The sequence below is a fragment of the Oncorhynchus kisutch genome, linkage group LG15 (genome assembly GCF_002021735.2).
Source record: "Oncorhynchus kisutch isolate 150728-3 linkage group LG15, Okis_V2, whole genome shotgun sequence".
In the NCBI taxonomy this organism is placed as follows: domain Eukaryota; kingdom Metazoa; phylum Chordata; class Actinopteri; order Salmoniformes; family Salmonidae; genus Oncorhynchus; species Oncorhynchus kisutch.
Genome location: NC_034188.2, coordinates 74,127,683 through 74,140,786, shown reverse-complemented (window position 1 = coordinate 74,140,786; position 13,104 = coordinate 74,127,683). Strand labels below are relative to the sequence as shown.

Here is a 13,104-nt window from a genome sequence, read left to right as displayed (position 1 = left end):
ACACACACACACACACACACACACACACACACACAGAGACCCTGTATGTATGACCAAGGCCTGAGAGCGGTAAGGGGCAGCGAGGGTGAAGAGTGAGGGGGAGGAGGGTGTTCTGTTTGTCCAAACGCTCTGAGGGTTGTTCTCATTTAGAATTTGTGAAACAGACGTGTGTTTGTTACAGTAGAGTGCCCGTGGGCATTAATAGATGGTGCAGATGTTTGAATGTCTTGAGTACTGTTTCTAAGAAAGGCTGTTGTGTTCAAGTCCAACTCCATGTCAGGAACCTCTCTTTACGGTTCTATTTTTACACAGGGCTTAGGGGTTTAAATACGTTTATTTGAAAACTACATGCTTGTCTCTCTATTCTTTTGTATTTTATATTGCGATGAATCACTGTCAATTATTTACTGCACATTGATGACAAACATTTCATACACAAAGATTGCATTGAGACCAAAATTACCTTGAAATTACAGTGTAACTTTCAATAAAATTAAAACTATTTTTAGTCATTGTATTTTCATTTTTTATTATAAATAGTAATAATACTGAGCTTGTACACAAGACATTGCACCATATCATTCTGTCAAATAATACAAAAAATATATAAAAATGAAAGAAACCATTGGAAAGAAAAAACACTTTTCTTTCTGTTACAGACAAATGTACAATTGACCGCTGAGTGCTTGTGGCAACCTTTGATCTGTTGAGACATCCAGCTACCATTTAGTGAACAGACGGACACAGTGTTCCTATAAGGTATGTGATGTAGTAATTTGACAAAAACGTTGCAGAATGTATAAGAATAATGTTGCAGAATTGTTAAGATACTTTAGAGAGAATAAATAAGGAAATGATGTAAAACAACACACTGTTGATCTTTCGGTTTTTGCAACAAGAGAAACAAAAAGACACAAGCAAAAAGATGCATGAAATAATTTGGCTTTGTAATTCTTCAGAAGTTTATTTTGTTGACTTCTTTTTTCCCCTTGAATCAATCTGCTCCACATGGGCTTGGAATGACTTCAATGGTTCACAATGTGCATCCCACCTTTCCCTGTGGCTTTGCTGTCATAGCCGTACTGACAATGTTGTTGTTTCTTTGTTTTGGACCTCGAAGCCTACGTAGGCACATGTAATAACCAATGACTCAAACATGATTCAAATGTTTTACAGAAAGTTCTTAAGACACAAGATCTTTTTGTTTCATCTGTTTGATGGCATCGTTGACTCTGAGGTACATGATATTGCACTTCTGGTCAGTTGGGTTGGTCTGTGGTGAGGTGGTCCTGGTTTCTCATGTGGCTCTTGGTCGTGAGTCTCGTGCCCTAATAGGCCTCTATGACGGGGAACTGCACCCCTTGATGGATCAGCCCTGTCGCCCATCAGAACCCCTGAATCCCCCCTCCTTCATCCTGCTCCTTCACCTGGGACTTTCCCCGAAGTCACCCCTGACCCCTAGGAATACTTCTAAAGCTACAAGAGATCAGAGTTATCAACAGAACACAGTGAGAGTTCAATGGAATGTTTTAGAACACTAAGCATTTAACATAATGAAGGGAACGGAACAGCTGTAGTATACATTGCAGGTCTGTTTATGATGATGTCTCAAAGCTTCCTCTTTCTTTGATTGACATGTTTATTTTCTACACATTTCCTTGTTTGTTTGTTTGTTTGTTCCTCAGTCTATGGCTGGAATGTTGTGTTCTTTTCACTCTTTATGTGGGAAGGAATCTTTTGGAACAAAACATATCAAATAAATGCAACGTCAAATAAAAGCCTGTTATTTTTTCCCTCAAGTAGCTTTCATTCAGAGATAAATAGAATGAATCTGTATTCCTTTGGCCCTACGACAAACATGTAAACAGGTTCACAGCTCTAAAGCCACTAGTGAGTCTGTTACTATACAGTCTGGTTGTGCTCTTCCACAGGCCTGACTTAAGGATGTTTTACCCCAACCGGGCCTCCACTCCTGGGCTGTGCTGTGGGTCTGTGTGGATTAGTCTTCCACGGTTTTCCTGGTCATAGTTGGCGCCCAATGTGGGGTAGACCACATCACAGCCAAGGGAATGTACCCAGTGGCATCTCTGTCAGTCATCAACAGACCTTAATCTAAGTTCATGTGTTTCATTGTTTGGGCCTTAAATTCCTCTCTATCAATGTCCTTTAACTTTAGTCTCTCTTCCATTACTTTCATCATGCCTGAAGGAACAGATCATTGTTGAGTGGAAGTGCCTGGGTGAGGAAATAGGTAGCCAGGGATAGTGGAGAAGCTTTTGGTCCTGATTACTTGAAGAGTCCCCTCAGTCTCAACATATACAGTACAGTACACACGTCCCTCAACCGAGACTAGGCTGGAGGTGGAGACTGGGCTGGGCCGGAGTTGGAGACTGGGCTTGGCCGGAGGAGGAGACTGGGCTTGGCCAGAGGAGGAGACTGGGCTGGGCTGGAGGTGGAGACTGGGATGGGTCAGAGGTGGAGGTGGAGACTGGGCTAGGCCAGAGGTGGTGGTGGTGGAGACTGGGCTGGCCTGGATGTGGAGGTGGAGACTGGGTTGGGCCGGAGGTGGAGGTGGAGACTGGGCTGGGCCGGAGGTGGAGATGGAGACTGGGATGGGCCGGAGGTGGAGACTGGGCCGGAGGTGGAGACTGGGCTGGGCCGGAGGTGGAGGGGGGGGGGTTCTTAGATGGGCAGATCCTCAGGTGATCTCAGGTCTCAGATAATGAAGGGCACCTAAAAGGAAAAACAGAAGAGAATGAGACTAAGTTACAAGTTAACCTCAATTAAAAATAAAGACTGATGATCACTGACAGAGATAAAGAGGGTTTGAACCATGGGAGCAGCACTATCATGGTGATCAGTCTCACAGTGCAGCTGTGTGTGTGTGTGTGTGTGTGTGTGTGTGTGTGTGTGTGTGTGTGTGTGTGTGTGTGTGTGTGTGTGTGTGTGTGTGTGTGTGTGTGTGTGTGTGTGTGTGTGTATAGAAAGGTGAAGTGGGCAGACTTGATATCAGTCCCATTAAGATTGGGTAAGGGCTGGGTTAGGCCTGACACTAGAGGCCCAGTACCAGTGAATCTGGGACAGGGATCAATACGGTTTCCCCAGCTGACCTCAGCAGGCCCACACCACACACCTGTTTCTAATTGCTCCCTGCCAGAGGATATTAGGATCCTTCCACCCCCCAGAAAATCCCTTTTCCCATTCTACAGACCTAACTGCACACGGGTATCCAGTCTCTGTGATTAATGACATCAAGATGTAGTCCCTCTGATGTGTGTGTGTGTGTGTGTGTGTGTGTGTGTGTGTGTGTGTGTGTGTGTGTGTGTGTGTGTGTGTGTGTGTGTGTGTGTGTGTGTGTGTGTGTGTGTGTGTGTGTGTGTGTACGTGTCTTTTCTGTCCACTTAGAAATCTCTTCAAGATATTTCATTAGGCATTTCTTTCTCTCGGATATTAGGTTAAATATTCACTCGATACCTGCAGTGCTTTATAAAGCCGTAGCAGTCAGTTACATGGACTGGTGCCTTTGCTTTGAAGGGCGAGGTTGCTGCGAGGTCGAGGGACTGGCCTGATTGGGTGACCCGTGCAGGTCACCCCCCACAGAGGGAAATTGAAAACTACAGGGTGCTCTAATCACGGTTGAACGCATGTGGATGACGTGGGTTTTTGAGAGTTACATGAACGTTTGTTTGATGTCAGAGTTAACCTTAGTGTAATGTTAATGTGAACTGAAGGGCCTCCTCACAGTTAAACAAGCCTCCCATAAGAAAACGTTCCAGGAGACACTATCTTACACTATTAGTGCTGTTTGACAGGAAGTAACAATTGCTGACAGGCGAGGCGAGGTGAGGCGTGGTGACATGACGTGAGCTACAGTATACCAAAGGACAGATATGATCCAATATAGTCAGCATTAGTTCAGAGATAAGATCAAACAACTCTTCCTGTCTGAAACCCTGCTGTTTTTGTTCGATGGAAACACGTCATATGAACACTGATAGAGTCCTATCAACACATTTGTCCTTTGTAAATATTTTGGCGTGGTAGACTCAAGGCGGCTACAGTTGATATGATTGGAGAGAGATCTTCCTAAGTGTTTAAGTGGTAATAAAAGTGAGAGATATTGACCTTACTTTGTCCGTGGTACTGCCCATACTGGTAGGAGGCCACTGGGTCCACGCTGTAGGCAGGAGCGCTGTAGGAGGACGGGCAGTAGGACTGGGAGTTGGGCAGCGAGGGGAGACTGGGGATGTTGGGGACACTGGACAGGCCCTCCAGACCCTTGAGGTGCTCCAGACGCTGGGAGCAGCTGGCCCCCATGCCCCCGGGGGGCTCCAGGCCTCCTGTCAGGGGGGAGAGGGCGTAGTCACTCTGGGGCTGGTGGGGCACTCCGCCTGGGTTCAACAGACCCATCACCTGGAGACAGGGAGAAAGAGTGTTATTGTCGTTACAGTGACGTTATTGACATTCCATTCAGATAGGTTAAGTGATTTTGGAACTTGTGAGAACAGGTGGTGTAGTCCTATCAGAGGCTTTGGCACAGCATTGTGTTATGTAACATTCCAAACACTACGCCCAACCCCCATCCATAACATATAGTAGCACAGCCTAAATCAGACAGGAAGTTCCTCTCCACTGACATCAAAACACTTCCACCAGGCCTTCCCAGACAGGCAGCGATAGCACCACAGAGGAATAATCAACCAATTTGTCTCAGAAACTCTACTCCACTTATTTGGAAATTCCCGCCTGCCGCCGCTCCAAAAAGCATAGGATGAGATAAAGACTTATCACCAAAGATGTCCTGACACAGATAAGCTAGTAGACCTTTAGAAGCAGAGAGAAAACCTCTGGACTACAGCAGACAAGCTGCAGACAGAGAAACAGGCTAGGCTTTGACCTGTTGTTGATTAGCCACCCGATAATTGAATTTGGGGGAATATTTCTTGGCGAGCGAAGGACGGAAAAGAGCCGTAGGGTGTTGTTGTAAAGGAGGTTCAGACAGAATGAGCCGATAACAAACCCTCACTAACTTTAACTGGATGGATGAGAACAAGTTCAACAAAAGTGTCTAATAAACAGATAATTGCTGTGACTCAAGATCATCTCACTGAAAAGATATATCCCAACGTGACCACTTTAAACCTCCCTACCTCTAAATGCATCAAATCCCTCTAAACAAAGACCTCTAGCCTCTGTCCATGTCCTAATGAAAAGCAGGTACGCTGCACTTTGGGCTCTTCTGGCCCTATAAGTGACATATTATTCTACATCCACACACACAGATGGTCCCGCTTAAGTCATTTCCCATGCAGGGGACAGAGGAGCCCATGTTGATTTTGAGAGGGGAGTTGTGTTTCTCGACCCAAATAACATTTTCCCAAAGAATGACCTGCGTTTTGGAACACTCTGTTTAAACAGAAGAAGTATATGGACGATTGGTGCGGTCGACCTCTACAAGAAACTACAGCTTTCTAAAAAGGCTATACCTCGCTCTCTCTCTCCCTCTTTCTCATTCGTCTCTCCTTGTCTCTTTAGCGTGACGTGGCTCCTGGCTGGGCTTCATCAACGTTTTGGAACATTGCTGTGTCCAGCGGCCCCAAATCAGCGTGTCCAGGAAGAGCCGGACAGCAGAGGAGAGCCAGGGAAGAATGTCGGAATGGGGGAAGTCTGAGACATACAGGACATTCCTGCTCTCTCATACAATATACTGTATATTCAAATAAATGAGGACTTGACTTTCATACTGAGGAATGTGGAGACAAACATTGTAAGAATGCAATCATGAGAAGCCTCCCTGGAGGCTTAACGGTTTATGTGCAGTATATGTGTGTGTGTGTGTGTGTGTGTGTGTATGTGTGTGTGTGTGTGTGTATATGTGTGTGTGTGTGTGTGTGTGTGTGTGTGTGTGTGTGTGTGTGTGTTTCCCTGATTGCCCAAGGTAGCTGCATATGGACTGCGTAAGAGACGAAAGTGTAGATAAACAAAGTCTCAACAGAGATTCAGGGAGGGGTAGCTTCCCATGCACCTTAAAATACAGACTCTCAAACATACATTATGGTTGTCATACAGAAGCCCTGTCAGTGTAATCTTGACAAACACCCTTGCAGAAGTCAAGGTGTGTTCCTTACAAATGGAAAACATCTGGGGGTCAGGCACCCCATTTATCAGAGAGAGAGGGGGGGGGGGGGGGATAAGAGGTGTTTGACTTGTAGAACTGTGTGTTGAGCCAACATGCAGCAAAAGTTCTCTTACATGCAAATAATAATGATCAATCCACCTTATTTGTAGTTTCTAAATAGAGTAGGCCTAGTTGACCTTCAATATACAGTCTTCATAACCATTTATATAAATGAAATACCCATCCAATTTAAGTCCATTCATAATTTAAACAACATTCCAAACTCGTACCAAAAAAATTTAGATAGCCTGCACCAATGATATATGTAACAAAACATAGGAAGTAATCTACATAAATTACACACATAATTCAATTCATTAAATATTCGGTAGCAATCAATTTGGACACTGGAACCTTGATTGATTACTCTTCCAAAGTGCAAGGATATTCTGGATGTGTTGATGGGCTAAACTGTGGGACGAGTTAGAGGTGATGACGGTGAGACTGGAAGCAAAAGTATATTTGCCCTACTGCTACAGAAAAACACAGAATAATGTCTGAAAATATTAGACTACATGTTCTTTGATAGACGATATCTCCCCTCCTTATGACTTAGCCTATTCATTGTCATTTAGATCAATTGAACACAGTTCAGTATATTAAACTGAACCAAATAAATGTCTTACAAATTACCAATAACTATTTTAAACATTCATCAATAATATGAAACATTTCAAAATGTTTTCTTTCCCAACATGTGACCTAATTTTTCCATGTCAGCCTCTCCAGTCAGTCATCCTTCATGTCCATATTGTCAGTCACACTCTCTAAAGTGATCCTGAAGCACTGTGCGCGTGTGTGTGCGTGTGTGTGCGTGCATGTGCGTGTGAGTGCGTGTGTGCGCGTGCGAGTGTGTGTGTGTGTGAGTGCGTGTGTGTGAGTGCGTGTGTGTGCGTGTGTGTGTGTGAGTGTGTGTGCGTGTGTGTGAGTGTGTGTGCGTGCGAGTGTGTGTGTGTGTGTGCAAGTGCGCGTGTGTAAACCCTGTGCTCTATTGTCTGAGCGGTCTGACTTTGAGCAGCTGAAATCTCATTTTCTGCCTGTTAGGACAGCCTTTAATGTTTAGGTAAAGGGACGATAAGCCTCATCCCTGTATAATTGGCCATAATTGTCTTTTCAGTTTTCATTTGTCTCATCTTCTCCTCATTTGTCCTCGTCCGTGTCCTTCCTCTGTCCTTTTCAAGTCCTTTCACCACCTCACACCCACCACCACCTCACATCTGAGCTGTGCTAAATGGTAGAGTTTAAAAAAAACTTTATGGACCTTTATTTAACCTGTGACTCAGGTCAAGTCAGTTAAGAACAAATTCTTATTTACAATGACGGCCTACCGGGGAACAGTGGGTTAACTGCCTTGTTCAGGGGCAGAATGACAGATTTTTACCTTGTCAGCTCTGGGATTCGATCCAGCAACCTTTCGGTTACTGGCCCAACGCTCTAACCACTTTCAAGGAGCGGGACTATTATCCGGACGCTTATAAAAAATACTGCTATGAACCATCAAACAGGCAAAGCGTCAATACAGGACTAAGATTGAATCCTACTACACCAGCTCTGACACTCGTCGGATGTGGCAGGGCTTGCAAACTATTACTGACCATAATGGGAAGCCCAGCCGCAAGCTGCCTAGTGACACAAGCCTGAAAATAAAGGAGAGCCGCACACTCAGAGACTACTCAGTGACACAAGCCTACCAGACGAGCTAAACAACTTCTATGTGTGATTCGAGGCAAGCAACACTGAAGCAGCTGTTCCGGACGACTGTGTGATCACGCTCACCATAGCCGATGTGAATAAGACCTTTAAACAGGTTGACATTCACAAGGCCACAGGGCCAGATGGATTACCAGGATGTGTACACCGAGCATGCGCTGACCAACTGGCAAGTGTCTTCACTGACATTTTCAGCCTGTCCCTGGCCGAGTCTGTAATACCTACGTGTTTCAAGTAGACCACCATAGTCCCTGTGGCCAAGAACACCAAGGCAACCTGCCTAAATGACTACCGACCCGTTGCACTCACGTCTGTAGCCATGAAGTGCTTTGAAAGGCTGGTCATGGCTCACATCAACACCATCATCCCAGAAAACCAAGACCCATTCCAAATTGCATACCGCCCCAACAGAAGGACACAATCTCTATTGCACTCAACACTGCCCTTCCCCACCTGGACAAAAGGAACACCTACGTGAGAATGCTGTTCATTGGCTACAGCTCAGCGTTCAACACCATAGTGCCCTCAAAGCTCATCATTGAGCTAAGGACCCTCTGCAACTGGATCCTGGACTTCCTTATGGGCCACCCCCAGGTGGTAAGGGTAGGCAATAACACATCTGCCACGCTGATCCTCAACACGGGGGCCCCTCAGGGGTGCGTGCCTAGTCCCCTCCTACACTCCCTGTTCACTCATGACTGCGTGGCCAAGCATGACTCCAACACCATCATCAAGTTTGCCGACGACACAACAGTGGTAGGCCTGATCACCGACAACAATGAGACAGCCTATAGGGAGGAGGTCAGAGATCTGGCAGTGTGGTGCCAGGACAACAACCTCTCCCTCAATGTGATCAAGAACAAGGAGATTATTGTGGACTACAGGAAAAGTAGAGCCAAGCACGCCCCCATTCTCATCGACGGGGCTGTAGTGGAGCCTTGTGTAGTGTCACCAACAAACTATCATGGTTCAAACACACCAAGGCAGTCGTGAAGAGGGTACAACAATGCCTATTCCTCCTTAGGAGACTGAAAAGATTTGGCATGGGTCCTCAGATCCTCAAAACGTTCTACAGCTGCACCATTGAGAACTGGTTGCATCACCTCCTGGTATGACAACTGCTCGGCCTCTGACTGCAAGCTATATCAGGCAGTGTCAGAGGAAGGCCCTAAAAGCCCTGTTCTCTCTACTACGGCATTGCAAGCGGTACCAGAGCGCCAAGTCTAGGTCCAAAAGGCTTCTTAACAGCTTCTACCCCAAAGCCATAACACTGCTGAACAAATGGCTACCCAGACTACCTGCATTGACCCCACCCCCCTTTTTTTTACTATGCTGCTACTCGTTGTTTATTATCTATGCATAGTCACTTTACCACTATCTACATGTACATATTACCTCAATTACCTGGACTAACTTGTACGCCTGCACATTGACTCAGGAACCGGTACCCCCTGTACATAGCCACATTATTGTATTGTTACTCTTTTATTTAGTTTATTTAGTAAATATTTTTCTTCACTCTTATTTTTCTTAAAACTGCATTGTTGGTTAAGGGCTTGAAAGTAAGCACTTCATGGTAAGGTCTAGACCTGTTGTATTCGGCGCATATAACAAATTAAATTTGATTTGACCTCACACCCTCCTCCACCTCACACCCACCTCCCGACATAGATAAGAGTGTGAACTCTGTTTCTGTGTGTGTCTGTGTGTGTGTCTGTGTGTAGATAGGTAACTCCGCTGGACTCACCTGGGAAGAGAGGCCATTGCCGTTGGATGGGTTCTGGGAGTTGGGAGGGCCTCCTGACGTGACAAAGTTGTCCGAGTAGCCTGAGAAGCCGTGGCGTCCAGTGGCCAGGCAATAGGCCGACCCCACATCCTGCCCTCCCCCACCTGAGCTCTGGTGGTGGCCTGAGGAGGGTGGCAGGGGCTGGGGCCGATGCAGGGTGCTGGGCTGCTCCGACACCGCTAAGGGAAGGACAAATAGAAAGGAAGAAAGTTCAATTTAGATATATTGTCAATCAATTGACAGATTATTACATTGTAGCCAACTTGAAGCAGGCAATATTTAATAATACATGACTTTGTTAATCAAACTCTAGGATCTGAACCCTGAGAGCAATAGTTGTATATCTGAAACAAACAGGATGTTCAGCCTGTGGCCTTGTTTATAGTGTCCAAACCTTGTGATATGGATGTAGGGGGATACGGGCTGTCAGACAGCTGATAAGGTGAGAGACTGGACATGGCAGAGGGCGGGAAACCCCCAGGGATCAGGTGATTAAAGGCCATGAGCTGACTAGCTCCAGCCTGCTTCCTCCACCGGGCTCGTCTGTTACTGAACCACACCTGGGGAAAGAGGATATAAGACATGAGATCTTACATTGTCTTAAACATTCATTCCCACATACAGAACCAGTCAAAGGTTTGGACAAACCTACTCATTCAAGGGTTTTTCTTTATTTTTACTATTTTCTACATTGTAGAAAAATAGTGAAGACATCAAAACTATGAAATAACACGTTATTTGTAGTAACAAAAAAAGTGTTAAACAAATCAAAATATATTTTATATTTGTGATTCTTCAAAGTAGCCACCATTTGCCTTGATGACAGCTTGGCATTCTCTCAACCAGCTTCTTGAGGTAGTCACCTGGAATGCATTTAAATTAACATGTGTGCCTTGTTAAAAGTTAATTTGTGGAATTTCTTTCCTTCTTAATGCGTTTGAGACAATCAGTTGTGTTGTGACAAGGTACGGGTGGTATACAGAAGATAACCCTTCTGTATTTAGGACCAAGTCCATATTATGGCAAGAACAGCTCAAACAAGCAAAGAGAAACGACAGTCCATCATTACTTTAGGACATGAAGGTCAGTCAATCCGGGAACATTTCAAGAACTGTGAAAGTTTCTTCAAGTGCAGTTGCAAAAACCATCAAGCGCTATGATGAAACTGGCTCTCATGAGGACCGCCACAGAAATGGAAGACCCAGAGTTACCTCTGCTACAGAGGATAAGAGTTACCAGCCTCAGAAATAGGCAATTAACTGCACCTCAGATTGCAGCCCAAATAAATGCTTCACAGAGTTCAAGTAACAGACACATCTCAACATCAACTGTTCAGCGGAGACTGCGTGAATCAGGCCTTCATGGTTGAATTGCTGCAGCAAAACCACTACTAAAGGACATCAATAAGAAGAACGGACTTGCTTGGGCCAAGAAACATGAGCATTGGACATTAGACCGGTGGAAATCTGTCCTTTGGTCTGATGAATCCAAATTTGAGATTTTTGGTTCCAACCCCTGTGTCTTTGTGAGACACAGAGTAGGGGAACGGATGATCTCCAAATGTGTGGTTCCCACCATGAAGCATGGAGGAGGAGGTGTGATGGTGTGGGGGTGCTTAGCTGGTGACACTGTCTGTGATTTATTTAGAATTCAAGGCACACTTAACCAGCATGGCTACCACAGCATTCTGCAGTGCTACGCCATCCCATCTGGGATGAATGAGTAGGTGTGTCCACACTTTTGACTGGTACTGTATATGAATGGTTAATGACTGTTATTTGTGCATATGTGTATACCTCTCTCTATGAGTCAATCTGTTTTTGTCTGACTGCGTTTTTTAAATAATCTGCTTTCTATGTATCATGTGTGTGTGTGCTTGTGCATTTGCATTAGTGTGTGTGTGTGTGTGTACTGCCCTTAGCTATAGTTAGAAGTCACATAGTGATCTCCCATTTTTGTGGACCACACTGTGACATCATCTCCTTGTGTGTGTGTGTGTGGGGGGGGGGGGGGGGGTCATGTGTTCCTCTCCAGACCAGCCCATGTGACTCCTGGCTGCAGCCAACAAGGCCTTCGCTATCTCCACATCTCATGGCCCACCACCAGAACATCATTAAACATGGACTTGGCCATAGCAACACAACACTATTTTACATGGTTTCCTCCACTATATATTCCGCTAACTATAAACTATCTCTGATGGTTTTATTTAATTTCTGTTCCAAAGTCACCCAAAATCCCACATACTGTAGCTAATGAGAACAAGGGAATCATGTTTGAGGTAAGGGTTTAGGCATTAACTCAGAATGGTTAGGGTTAAGGTTTAGGATAGGCTTAAAACACACATCTCAAAAACAACTTTCTGTCGCTGGATTCAAACTTCCAACCTTTGGAATCAGAGGCAGATGCTTACACTTATCCGTCTCCCCGTCCTCAATGCCCTAGCATAACCGAAATTTACAGCGCTCACTGTTGCTCCTAGTGGCCGGTTTCCACGTCATCTCCTGACCTCCTCAGACATGGATGTATGTCGAATACTGACTTGTATCACGAGTGACCTGGCTGATTCATTCACAGGGACATAGCGGATAAATGAACCCATCCAAATTTCTAAATTAACATTTAACTGAACAGGCCTCCTTCTGCTGCTGCTGAGAGTCAGTGTGTGTGACTGGCAGGACTCATGCTGATTCCATATGTAATAGCCCCATGCTGGGACCGGTACAGCCTCCATATGGGAGCTGTTGTGGGGAATTTTCTGGGCCGTAGATCAGAGCTGGCCCTGCAGATTGGACCCCTGGGAACACAGGATGAAGTGGAAGGCCAGGAATGTGTGTGTGTATACTTGTGCATCCCTGTGTGTGATGTGAGACAAAGAATGTGTGTGATGTGTGTGTAGTCTACCTGTACTCTGGCCTCCGTGAGTTTGGCCCTCTGAGCAAGCTCTTCCCTCGTGTAGATGTCAGGGTAGTGTGTTCGTTCGAAGGCTCTCTCCAGCTCATCCAACTGTTCAGCCGTGAAGGTGGTTCTACTGCGGCGCTGCTTCCTCTTCAGAGGCAGGTCCGGTTCTGACTCCACGTCCGACCCCTCATCTGAGTGGCTCGCTGCTCCAACAGACAAGAGGTGCTCAGTTAGGGCTTTCATGGTGTTAGTTAGTACTATATCATTATCACAGGTAACAGTTACTGACGTTTTTTCTTCTTAATTGACTCGACTGGTTAAATAAAAGTTTTAAAAATACTTAAATTCTTACAAAACATATCTTCAGTTTCTCATTCTCCTGACTACAGTGATCAAATAGAATTCATGGAGACCAAAAGGGAAAGTCCTCAAGAAAAAGAGGAGTAGTAACATAGTGAGAGTGAAGAACAGAAGTATAAATCCATCCATCCACTTGAAGTGTGAAGTTGTTTACTTTCCCTTTCCCCTG

At 45.2% G+C, this 13,104-nt stretch overlaps 1 protein-coding gene across 2 annotated transcripts in view; it reads right to left on the bottom strand.

Annotated features, from left to right (window-relative positions):
• Positions 1-511: 511 nt before the first annotated feature.
• LOC109883302 (paired box protein Pax-3-like) overlaps positions 512-13,104 on the bottom strand; it is a 31,442-nt gene continuing 18,849 nt past the window's right edge. The window contains exons 5-9 of one of the 2 annotated variants that reach the window (XM_020475325.2): positions 12,579-12,778; positions 10,069-10,234; positions 9,636-9,853; positions 4,126-4,413; positions 512-2,733 (exon numbers count right to left, since the gene is read on the bottom strand). In XM_020475325.2, coding sequence (XP_020330914.1) covers positions 2,716-2,733; positions 4,126-4,413; positions 9,636-9,853; positions 10,069-10,234; positions 12,579-12,778 — 890 coding nt within the window. In that variant the 3' untranslated portion in view covers positions 512-2,715. The remainder of the gene's footprint in view (positions 2,734-4,125; positions 4,414-9,635; positions 9,854-10,068; positions 10,235-12,578; positions 12,779-13,104) is intronic. The other variant, XM_020475323.2, reaches the window with a different exon arrangement.